At 39.3% G+C, this 12,979-nt stretch overlaps 1 protein-coding gene across 2 annotated transcripts in view; it reads left to right on the forward strand.

The window, feature by feature from the left end:
- Nucleotides 1-12,979, forward strand: part of ATP13A4 (ATPase 13A4) — a 45,653-nt gene that overhangs the window by 4,082 nt on the left and 28,592 nt on the right. The window contains exons 2-9 of one of the 2 annotated variants that reach the window (XM_021536808.3): nt 3,555-3,728; nt 6,209-6,343; nt 8,585-8,655; nt 8,748-8,828; nt 9,666-9,735; nt 10,560-10,694; nt 11,107-11,179; nt 11,821-11,952. In XM_021536808.3, coding sequence (XP_021392483.3) covers nt 3,555-3,728; nt 6,209-6,343; nt 8,585-8,655; nt 8,748-8,828; nt 9,666-9,735; nt 10,560-10,694; nt 11,107-11,179; nt 11,821-11,952 — 871 coding nt within the window. Of the gene's footprint in view, nt 1-3,554; nt 3,763-6,208; nt 6,344-8,584; nt 8,656-8,747; nt 8,829-9,665; nt 9,736-10,559; nt 10,695-11,106; nt 11,180-11,820; nt 11,953-12,979 lie in introns of those variants that run through there. The other variant, XM_085587773.1, reaches the window with a different exon arrangement.

Genomic DNA, 12,979 nt, shown 5'->3' on the forward strand with positions numbered 1-12,979 from the left:
TCCACCATCTTCTGGTTTGATGCACTCAAGAACCCAGAATTTTGGCTGTGAACTGTTTTATATGCCAAATGCACTCATTTAACTCTAAAAACTTGTTTATGCATTAGAAAAGTTGTCAAGGTACAAATCTGTATTCATCAGATCCTCTTCTGATGTCTGCACCAGCACAATGAAATGAAACACGGCAAAAGTTATTTTCTTAACAACATAAAACTAACCTGACAGACATGTCCTCACTGCATCCTCTCACCAGGATTTCTGCCAGCCTTGAAAGTATTGTTTGCCATAGTAGACATGCATTTGCTTAGAGATCCTTTTAGCAGAGGCCGAGTGAATCAAGAATTTCTAAAGCCCAATTACTATAAGTCGTTCATGTGGCTAAACAAACCTGCACCATGCATGTGCTTGTTCCTCCCTTCTTCATGCACATTGTGGATACCTCTGTAATGGGTCTAATATTCACCTTTCTGTGGAAGATAGTAGTTTTAAGAATTCTTCTAAAGAATTCCATTTTGACTTATCTGATGAGTGAGAAGTTTCTGCTTCAACAAGGAGTTATTAATGTATTAATTTTTTTATGAATGCAGCATTCATTGCTATAATCCTTCCAGCTGAAAGCACAGGGCCAGAAAAAAAAAAACTCCTTAGCCTAACAGAACATTCTGTACTGAAGTTAAGCTTGAAAGGTTCTGGCTCAGGGGACTTTGGCACAAGTCAAATTTGGAACTCAGTCTATTTCCCTGCCTAGCTTTACTTCTCAGTGATGTGGCCCAGGTGATCTACTCCAGACATTTCCAAAACATGGCAAATTATTTGCTTTAGCATTAGATTCCTTCATTGACATCCAGATGCATCAGTTACCATCTAATGTTTATTCTTTCCCAGCTTACTCGTTGTAGAACTCCTAAACAGCTGTATTCAGAAATGTCACACTCATCAAGACATGAACCAACAAATCTGAACCAACACCTCTGTTCGTATGGCAAATCATGGCCTTGAAGGATCAGAACAGCTCAGTGGTATCCCTCTATCTATCTGTTTCTATGTCTGTCTCAGGAAAGTCCCTTGTGAGAAGCAGCAAGATCCAGCACCCAGCATAATGGATATCTTAAAAAGCATGGTCTTTTCTTTCAAGATGAGCTCTTTTCCTTGTTTGCCTCTCTTCTGTATTTCAAGATGAGAAATACTGATGCATGCTTGGTTCTGGGGAGTGTCTTAGAGTCTGTGGATTCAAATCACTTTTTGAGTTTAAACTACTCTGGAAAAAAGGCCTTAAAACATATGCTGGCACAAGGGGACTCAGATACATACTTTCATATATTGGTGAATGGTTTCCTAGGCAAAAATACAGAGAAATACAGAGTTTTCTCTAGTTTTGTGGTTATGTTGTTGTATCAGACTTGGTAAACCATTGAACATTTCAGTGAAGAACACTGCCAACAGATGATGATCCCAAATGACTACCAATCATATGCAGAGCATCCACCCTCTCTCTTAATTCTATTAGTACAGCCTTACTGACTTCTCAGACATTGGGTGTAAGACACAAAAACTGAAAATTAAAGGAGTGATTCACAGACAGAAGCTAGATGCATATGGCAGCAATCCTGTTCTTCCCCACCCTGATATTCATTCCCATCCCAATTTAAAAATACTATTCCAGTTATTCCAGGTCCAGCCATATACTGAAGGAAGTCCAAAGGCGTGTTCTTTTAAGAGTTCTTCCCTTAGGTGTCTCTGTCTCCTTGGGAGATCCTTTGCCTTGCTGACAGGTGAAATCTGGATCCAAGCTACTAAGCAATCTGGATCCTGCTAGTAAGCATTTGCTGTGAAGAGTAAGTTCACATTGTCCTATGTATTATTCTATATGCTTGTGCTGACACTATTTCTTTAACCTTTTTGGTCATGTTACAGCTAGAGAGAGTTGAATGAAGACCTTTACCTTGTTATAGGAGCATGTTAATATTAATTGCACATGACTGCTACACCAACTATCTCCTAGCAAGTCTGCTGTCCTCCATGGGCTTCCTTCTATCTGCTGCAGAGTTGCTATCTTGGTCTGCTCAGAAATTATAGAAGCCTTTGGAAATGCTTTGTGTGCATCTCACAGGTGGTATAACCAGGTTCTGTGCAGTGCAGGCCACTCTCCTGTGTTGTTTACCATGCTTTTTCCTCACAGTTGCCAACTTCTTCCCCTTAGAAACCTCTTGGAGATTGCCTAGGATGACAGAGTCTGTCTTTTGGGGAATGCCACAAAGCAGGTGTGCCGAGGCAGCGTGTGGAACCACTGGGCAGGGCCTGCATTTCATATAACAAGCAAAGACACCAGCACAGAATCAGGAATTATGCATTAGTCATCCTTACAATTACATTGCCTTTTCTTCTCACCTTATAAATGGATCTTGCAATATCTGCAGCTACAGATATCTGATCCTCAGAAGCAGATTGCACAGTTGCTGCAAACATACTCAGAAGAAGAATTGAGGAACCTTAACCTTAATTCTCCTGGCCACCAGATGTAATTGTAGCCATGGAATCTCCCCTCTTAGCTTAGGCTGCATCTTTCTATAAATGCACTTTATAAATTTTGTTTCACATTTACTGAGTCCCTGCTAGCAGTACTGAGAGGAAATTTGGCCACGGTACCAAGACCTGCAGCTCTTAAAATGTAATGCTGACAGACATGTTTTGGAAAAGTCACCTTGCCTCACTGTAACAATTTCCCCAGCTTTAAAAATGGAATAATAATACATACTCATACAACTAAAATAAGTAGCTTCCTTTGGCCTTTATGTAAAGCATTCTGCAAATGTTTATTAGATGTTCCTCCTAACAGTTGTTATTATTATTATTACTGTTGTTGTTGTTGTTGTCATTAGATGTTAGGCCAATGGCATATCAGCAAGCTCCAAAATCCGGATACTGGAGCTGTCATAGAAGAGGGTAACAGTTACAAAAGCTGTGTCTGTGCCAGGTTGTGCACAGCAGCTCCAGCTGGTGCGGTCACACAGTGTCATTCAGCATCAAGCAGAGACACTGGCTGAGTCTCTGAAGTGTAGGTGCATTACTGCAGATCACTACTAGAGCAGGGGAGCAGTCCTTCTATGGCAGCAGCTCTGCACTGATCACTCACCATCCCCTGGTGCAGATGTACTTAAGCTCTTCAGCTGTCTGACCCTTAAAAAAGCTGATGGTCAAATCTGAATTCCTGACTTGGAATAAAAGTTTGAACCTGTATATTTTATTATCATTCCTGCTCATGCACAAACAAAACAATGTTTCATGCCAAGTTTCACAACTACATAAAAATGGTGGTCAGGCTACAGCAATCAGGATTTTGTGAAGGTGGATGAAAAGTTCTCTTGAAGATGCAAATTTTTGGTAATCACGCTTAGGACACTTAAAGTAACCAAATACAAGTTTTGTGGCTTGTTTCTCACAGTACCATACCTAACAGTAGCTATGGGAGAGCAGTGAGTGACAGGAAGGTATAGTATTCCAGGCATTTCTTTAGGAGAAATAATAATGATTTTTGTCTTCTTTTTGCTGTACAGGACATATTTGGCTACAAAACTCAAGGCTGCCGAAGGGCCTTGTGCATTGCTGGATACATCTTGTCCTGTGGGGCTCTGAGGCTGCTGTTTTACTGGAAGCCAGAGTGGCATGTGTGGATGAATTGCATCCGATGCAGCTTGGAAGAAGCGGATATTGTTCTGCTTAGAACAACGGTAGTGTCTGCGTTAATCTTTTAATTAGTCCCTAGTAAGTGGCTATTTGGAAGGTGAGCTAACTGTAAAGTATCCAGTTAGCTGAAATCTTACATTGCTGGTTTCCTTCAATAATATCTTATGTATACTGTTGTTGATCTAAAGACCTTCAAAATATCCCACAAATTATGTGGATGATGATGATGGGAATGGAGTGTAACAGCTGATCAGACAAGGTGAAAGACACTGGGCTGATAAAACCTCTGATATCTGTCGTTTCAAGACTGTTGTTTGTTCTCAGTCCTTCCTCCTCCCTTCTACCATCCCTGTGCTTTCTACATTGTAGCCTTGTGCTCCAGATCCCAAGGCATCTGTTTATTTGGCAGTATCCAGCAGATCCCATTTTCCTCACTTGGCTGTTCTGGTGAAGATGTCCCTTTCTGGCAAAATTTATCTACTGGGCCAAATTAAAAATTTGTCTAGCAGTGTCCCCAGCAGTGTCCAAGTGTGTCATGAGGGATCAGTAAAAAGAAGAGGCCAAGCCTACACTGCTTGTTTTCTTGGCTCTATGTTTCCATTTCCCCATGTCCAATAAGCTTGCAATCCTGCAGTAAATTAATGCTTTCAGAGCTGGCACATTTGGCTAGTAGTTTCCTGATGCAGGTCTCTCCCTTCTCTCCCTGCTGAGGACTGTGCTGAAGCACTGCAACATGTGCAAACCCTTGGTTTTATTTCATGGAAGTTACTGCAACACTAAAGAGGTAAACTGAGACTTGGATCTGAATCCCAGCTGAGCCTGAATACTCCAGGAACTGGCAGAGTTGGTTTACTTCCAGAAATTTGATTTGTTCTGCTTCAAAGATTCCTGAACAATGGCATTTTCAATGTTTGCAATTACAAAATGGATCACTTACTGCCTCTGTGTTTGAGTTGCCTTCCTAAATGAGCAGAGCAGTATGCAGTTAAAATCCCAGGTTTTGAAAAGCACAGATCTGCCTGTTGAATACTTTATAATGAAACAATCTGCATCCTAATAGTCTGAGGGTATGTTTCTTCTTTTATTAAAAACATCATATTATGCTTAATATCCCTTCTTAATATTCAATTCAATTTGCATTTTTAATTACCTATTCTTGTGTGCAATTTTAAAAAGATGTGCCATGTCAAGCACTTTTCAAATAAATGAGTTTTTAAATGATCCTTTGTGTAATTAAACAGGAATTGAATTATATTGTACATTCTTGTTATCAAGAAGCTTTCTCGAATGGGCTCTGTTTGAAAATTTAAGATTTCCTTCATGATTATTTGTGTTAAAATGACAGTTTTGTTTTGTTTTGTTTTGGCTACATTATGATTATATCAGTTCTCAAATGTGACGGCTACCGCTAATGAGGATACAAGTAATCTCATCAGCTTGATCCTTGGAATTATCTTTTGCTTCACATAAAACCTTAATTCTTAAGTCATCATTATCTCTGCATTTGCAATATAAGAGCCTATTAACTCACTTTTGTTATTGAATTTTGATTCAGTTTAGTTCAAATGATGAGCACCTGTGTTATTCACTGGTTCCCATCTCAATCTGCATCCCAATGTCTACTAATTCTGAAATTTAAATTAAAGATAAATATCAGAAAATAAAGTTATTCTACTCAAAAGACCAGTTTAAGAAGAAAAGCAGGCAAATAAGATATATAAACATCATTAAAGTTCTTCTTTTAATAATTAAATTATTTCAAAGGACTCATATTTGGTACAGAAATCTTTTTTACTCTTCCCTTTTCCTATTAAAGTTTCCTAACTGCAAAACTTCTCACACAGAATGTAAGTCAGTCTCATAGTTGGCTTTAATGCATGTAGTTCAGTGTTTGGGACTGAAACTTAGCATGGGGCTACTCACTACAGTAACCGCTCTAATCTCTCAGACTGTACTACCAACCCTTGTTATCAGGCAGTTCTAATGCTCAGCTTGCTTTATCAAAATTGGGAAGGTCATGAACTCTGTGGTGAAAGCTTGTCTAAGGTGCCATAAGTGTTGACACTTCTTCACTTCTTCCAATGAAGTGTTAACTCAGGAGTGAGTAAGATGCTGGCACTAAATATCCATTTTGCAGCACAGCATTGTGTTCCTTTTGATCTTCCCTTTACAGCACGGTCACTGCATCTCAGATTGTCCTGTGCTGTTTGCCTGTCTTAGATCTTGACCTGGGTGTTCACATTCCATCCTAATCAGCCAAACATCAGACCTGTGGTCACTGAAATATTTGCAGTACTCACATTTTGACAGGACAGTGGTTCTGTTCTTATTCTAATGATTTTTCTGTAAATCACAAGTGTTGGGAGGATTTTGTTGGCTAATCCTTAAAAAAAGCCAGAGTAGTCCTCTAGAAAGGCTACTGTAATAATTGTAATACTGTAATCATACTGTAATCATCCAAGTGAAAGTGAATTTGGTCTGTGTTTGGGGCAAATTGTGACATTTCTCTTCTATACCCACTTAGGATGATTTTCGGACTTATTCTCGTAAGACTGTGACATGGATCTCTGTGTCTGCATTTATCAAAAGCAGATCAGACTATCCAGCCACTGAGGAAGACTCAATCTTCAGTAAAACCATAATGAAGCCAAGTTTGCTAGTAAGTAAAGTATTCTCTGCAGCATCTGGGAGCTGATGGCAAATCTCAGCCATGCTTCATGGAGTAAAAGTGAGCTGTGAAATATATGTAGCTGAGAATCTTGAAGCTTGAGGAATACAGTTCTTTTTCTACAGCTGTAGAAAAAGAAGAGAACTGTACTCAACTGTATTTGCCTCTGTAAAAATCCTCTCTTATTCTGAGGAGGGTTATGAAATGAGAATTCTCACTATTTCTGAGAGAAAACCTATGTCGTAAGTAGGAGAGCTTCAGGAGACTGGGATTGGCAGTCGAGAATCAGAGTTCCAAATAAAAAAAAAACATTCCTGGCACAGGAATCAGGGAATTTAGGGGTGACTGTGTGTCTGAAAGGAGACTGTGCAGAACTGATTGCAACTTCCCCAGTAACATGAAAACAGGGATGAATGCATCTGATAGGGAATAGAATGGAAAAGTACCTGAGCTACATCAGTATTTCCAGAAATATCAATCATCATCACATCAACACATTTTGCTTCTTTGCCTTTGTATGCACCAATTTCTACTTTAAAGAGCTTTTGCTAGAGTCAGGTTAACATGAGTCACTGTTAACTTTTCTTGCAAAAATGTATCCTGGTCTCTGCCAGTCCCATAGATTTGAGATCCCAGTGAGACACTGTGGAGAAGGTAGATGATGGATTGACCCAAGCAGATCTCAATGTCCCTCATGAGCTGAGTAAATGTAATTATTCCATGTCTAAAACATGTACCAGACAGCTCAGCTATGTGTCTTGCTTAGCATTACATATTACGTTTGTATGAGCAATAGGAATGCAAAATTATACATTTGCTAATATCTGGCTCTTGATTATAGATACTAGAGTACTGCACTGAGGAATCCAGAAGAGTTATTTTTCCTTTCAGGAAATAAATTTCTAACTTACTAAAGTTTATTTTTATATCTACAAGAATTTTTAGTAAATATTTTCAATATAAAGCTAACTTCAGCTGAGCAAAGCTGTTGTTATTTCTACTGTGGACATATATTAATGTAGATAAGAAGGTGTAGTGCCAACTATTTTAATCAACTGGCACAATATGAAGAAAGTGGAGACAGATCTGTAACATTCTTTTGAGGATCAAATTAGTAACATAAAAAAGCCAAATATAGCCTCAAATAATAGGCCCTTTGAACACCACTTTCATATCAATCAAAACATCTAGATAGAAAAGATCAGATTTCAAAGCATCAAAGAGAGAACAGTTTAATCCTTCCCTAGCAATTCAAAAGCCTCTACTTGTAAGTCAATCATAAAGTGTTTTTGCCATTTAAGCTACCTAAGTGCACAGAGTTCTGTGTAGTGCCCAAGAGCTGTCCAAGGACCTGACAGGGCACTGAGTCCCTTGCTTCCCACTCCAGTTTTTAGCATTGCAGATAAGATATTTCAGTTCCTATTGCATGAAATCCTAACTTCAGACCTCTTGTCAAGTTAATGACTGTTGTTATAGCTCCATTTTGAGACAGTGGATGAGCTGAGTCTGGATTTCATTGGCCTATAATAATGCTTATTGCACTGGGCAGGGAGAGTTCCCTAGAGCTGATTTCTTTATCACTCATGTGTACAGGTGTATAGCCCTGCCCTCTGCCAGCTGATAGGAAGTGCCATTATCTCTAATAGGCTTTGTTATTGTTGTGCAGGACAGGACAGACTCCTCTTGCAAGCTATAAATGACAGCATGTGTTCCTGATGGGTAACTGCTCTACAAGGGCTCAGCATTAGCAGTGACTCAGTATCCTGGGATGGCCTTTCTTGTCTATTGGCACATCTGTTTAGTTGAAGGACTCAGCACCATGCTTGGAAATGGCCCAAAGCCCCCTGCTTTCACCAAAGCCAGACAGAAGACAAGGGAGCTCTTGGCTGAAGACAGTCTTTTTCAGCTGCCTGTGCATCCACCATGACATCAGTGATCTCTTACATTCATTCTGTGAGATCAGAGTGAAGATTATTCCTTTTTTCAGAAAGAGCACTGCTTTGTACTTGCTTGACCTAAAGATCTGTAAAGTTTACTGGAACCCGCACCGAACTGGGGATCCCCATCTATAATTCAACTAGGGTGTCATTGTATGCAATCCTGTCTTCTTTCCCTCTTTGCCCCCACAAAACTTCCTTTATCTGTATTTGACCCCAGTGAGGATGCCTAGATGAACTCTGTGAACAAGTCTCAGAGTATTTTTGTTTGCTGTGTTGCTGTCTTGTTTTACAGGTGAAAACTATCCAAGTACAAAAAATCCGCTATGTCTGGAATGTCTATGCAAAACAGTTCCAGAAAATTGGGTGAGTTCACTGCACTGGTTGCACAAGCCTCTGAAGAAGTCAAGTGTCTTTGTGAATAATATCCTAAGGAACACACTCCCTTTCTGTTTTAGAGTCCTAGAAGACAACTACAACTGCTCAGATATACATGATAAATTTGGTTCTGGTCTCACCTGCAATGAACAGAATGTCAGGTACTCATTTTAAAACATGAACACTAAACATATTGATTTCAAAGAGATGTAAATTCCTTCTGTTGGTGCACTTCCCATGAGTTTTTTGTATATTTATTAATATGCACATAATTTTAGATGAAACAGCCACACATGTAAATATTGAATGAAAAGGACTAGAGAATATTTATTCTTTGTCAATTTTTTTGAAGTGTCTCAATATTCACCACTGTTATTGCTCTTATTCAGGAAATATGTCCTGTAACTAAGCAGTTTTTATTTGGAGTAGGAGAAAGTCTCTGTGGAAGAGTGCAGATAAGTTGTGTGTTTGCTTCTTCACTGGAGCTCCAAATTGACTCATTCTAGTCAATGAACTTATTCTCATGAACTACTGTATCATTAAGCAAGTTACAGAACATGTATTTATGAAACTCCTAGATAGAGAAGTAGTCTTCAGTTGATTGAATACTGAAAATTCAGCTTCTGACATTAGCTCATATCAAATCTTACATTCCAATAATTCTTAACTTTTTGTAAAGTTATTTGGGTTTGGATCATTTAGTTTTAGATGCAGAATTCCTTTGTTTATGGTCTCTCAAAGTAATTCTTGTATGATGGAAACATTTGCCTAATAGGTTGTGTTCCACCTCTTGTCTGCATAAGTAAGTGTTGCTGGTACAGCCATCTTTTCTGACATAAGCACTGTAGGGACATTAAATTTTTTCTTGAAAAAATATCCTCCCAGCCTTTAAACTGGAATCAAAAGAAGCTCTCATGACTACTGAAATCTGTATTTTCTTGAGCAAGTGACATTGTCACTATTTTATCTGTGAGTGATGTTATCTTTATCCTGTACAGGAGAGTTATATGTGGGCCAAACACTATTGATGTTCCAGTGATCCCTATTTGGAAACTACTCATCAAAGAGGTTAAGCATTTATGTTGCTTTTATTCTAAGCTGCTTGGGAGGCCATGTGTACATATAATTGATTCTATATCTGATTTAATTTCCCACTACTCATTCTTCCAGCACATTTCTTTTTCAAATCCTGTTGAAAGCTGTTCTGTGAAATCATCAAAAATTCCTTCAGTCTCCCTTTTTCCCTATCCTCCATCTTCATACCATCTTCATCTGTGTGTCAGCTTGGTATTTCTATGTATCTCTGTCCTGGGAAATCATTCTATTTGCATTATTAGGACCATTGAAGGTTTTTGAGCTGCACTGGAGGTCAAATCTTCCAGATAAGGGCTGTCTCTTAATCAACAGAGGTTAAGTGATCGGCAGTACCTGGTACATGCCTATGGCTGCAGAGTGCTCCAATGGGCTCATGATTTTGGGCACAGCACTACACAAAGCACCAATATCTCTTTCAGACAGGAACAGCCTATATGTGGCCTAAACAGAGTGTTTGTGGCAGTGTGCTTATGGTATGTGAACTACATGCTCACAGCACAATCTGCTCTTCTCTCACCTTTGTTACATTTCTTGTTAGAAGCAAACAAAACATGGATTGGGCTGAGTCATTCATATCTGAAATAATATCCTGTTGGCCCATATTATTTGTCCCATCTGTCAGATGAAGATGGTCCAATCTGATTAAAGTGACTACTAAGAAAATTACAAAGGGGGTCAGAAGTCACAATATTTAATGTCTCTTATTCCAGACCTTTTCTAACAGGTTGGACTGTCTTAAGTATATTGGGGCCATTTAAATGTGGCCAGCTCTTTACTACTGCTGTCTCTCCAAACAGGTCCTAAATCCATTTTACGTGTTCCAGCTGTTCAGTGTGTGTCTGTGGTTTGCTGAAGATTACATGGAGTATGCCAGTGCCATCATATTCATGTCTCTCCTCTCAATATTTTTGACCATATATGATCTTAGAAAGGTGAGACACCTCACACTTTCCACAAGGCAGATTTACTTTTTAATGTCTGGGACAGGCCAGCATGTTACAACATGCACACAGTGCTACAAGACTTACTCAGAGGTTTAGTCCTCTGACATTGTGTACTAGCAGGTGCAATGGCCTGGCCTCCTAGTCATTATAATTTCTGGTACCTTACCCACATCCTCCCTTCCCCATTCCATTGCTTCACTTGGTAACATTTTGTTATGCTCTCCGTAATTAGGGTGGGGAATTTCTTTCTCTGTGTGGCTGTATAGTTCCTGGTAGAGCCGGAGCCCAGTTTCTGAAGGCTCTCATAACCACAAATAACAAAAGGAAATAATTGTTAGTGGACAAATTGCATAATGTAAGTAAGATGCAACACTTTTGTGTGTTCTTCTTTAATTTATAGCAATCCATTAAACTGCACAGACTGGTTGAGTCTCATAACAACGTCATGGTCACTGTCTGCAGAAATAAGGAAGGTGACTCCTCTATGCTTCTTTTTTTCAATATGCTTTGGTCCTATAGCAATTTATATAAAGCATGTATACTAATAGATTTATTCTAAAGTGGTTTTCATCTTCTGTTTCTCAGCTCAGTTAACTCACTTCTGCACATAGAGTTAATTTGACTTAGAAATATGTTGTAGCATATCAAACATATTAATAATTGAGTGCAGCCTTAGTTGAAAATTGTCAGGAAAACTAAGTAATTTTTCTTAAAGCAGTGCTGACATAGCCAACAACATACCCATTAAATGGCTGTGAGTCCACATAATTGCTCCATGCAAAGTCTGTTCATTGTCAAGGTATCTAGAGCACAGTCCAAAGAGATGAAGTCAAATGAAGAAATTTAGATCCAAGGTTCTTCAGTTAGGTCAATGCAATGGTATAGTAACCATTGGTTGGGATCCTGGCTAGATAAGGGGGAATTCTACAATTGGAACTGATGCCTAGGCTTTTCTTAAATATCGGAGGTTGTATACATAGGTCCTACTGTGGTCCTTTGTTTATCAACCATTATATGGAATTCTATTCAGCAATTAGCTCCTTGTATTATTTTCCCCTCTTGCTACATAGAAATATATGAAACACAAATTTGCATTTTCACTTGTTATTTTCAGGTTTCCAAGAGCTGGAATCACACCATCTTGTTCCTGGAGATATGCTGATTTTGAAAGAGGGCAAATCCCTTTTGCCTTGTGATGCCATCCTGGTCAGTGGGCAGTGCACTGTAAATGAAAGCATGCTGACAGGTACAGCTCATCCCTCCCAGGTTTGCCACATGAACACCATCATTGTCCTATGGCTTCAGCCAGTGACACAGGACAGATGGAGATATCATGTGCATTTCTTTCTGTGAGACAGTCCAGAGCTGGCCGAGCAGGGGATACTTTTGGTTCAATATAATAGAGATTGAATTGTTGTTAATTGTCTAAACAGATAATATGAACTTTAGGAAGGGCAATTTATCCTTTCCTACCTTCATGTGGTACAGGATTTAGGAGGAGGTGATCTGGTTAGAAGGGAAAGAGTAGACAGTGAAGCAGAGTGAGCAGGACAGGAGAAGAAAATGGATATGAAGCAAAATTGTTCCTACACAGAGCCCATAGTCCACTCTGGCTGCAGGAGTTCCTGTCACTCACTGGATATCTCACCGCTGCAACATCTCCAAAGGTGGAGTGTCTGTCCAGCCCTCCAGACACTCCCAATCCTGTGATAGCAGTGGAGGACACACTGGGTGGGAGAGGTCACTGGAAAGCAGGATTTTTGGTGTCGGAGGAGGACACACTTCTATTTCTTGTCTTTAAATATGGTCTTGGACTGAATCAAACTGAAGCTGACAGTTCTGAAATTTCATATAAATGAGAAATTCCAGAAACACATTTCATTTAGAAAACTTCAGCTGTCACAAAATATTTCTTCTTCACCTTAGTGTTTGCTTTGACATAAATAGGGTATTTGTCACCTGTCAAGAATTGAGCTAAAGGCTCTCCTTTTTACTAGAGGGAGAATAGGGGATATCATGTTCCCATCTGCTTGAGGGATTGTGTAGTGACCTGCACGTGAGGTTGAAATTAGGTAAACAATTTGTGGCCATTCAAAGGCAGTCATGCAACACCAGTTCAGGCCTCTTTTCAAGTCTCTACATCTACAGTCAGGGTTTGGAGTCCTTGGACCGCTTTCAGTTCTCAGACTTACATGAAGCTGCTGTACTGATGCAAAGGAAAACTCTTTGGCAGTCTGTTTGTTTGCTAGGCTTTAAGCTCTATTCACTCTGCA

The sequence above is a fragment of the Lonchura striata genome, chromosome 9, assembly GCF_050655825.1.
Source record: "Lonchura striata isolate lonStrDom1 chromosome 9, ASM5065582v1, whole genome shotgun sequence".
Taxonomy (NCBI): domain Eukaryota; kingdom Metazoa; phylum Chordata; class Aves; order Passeriformes; family Estrildidae; genus Lonchura; species Lonchura striata.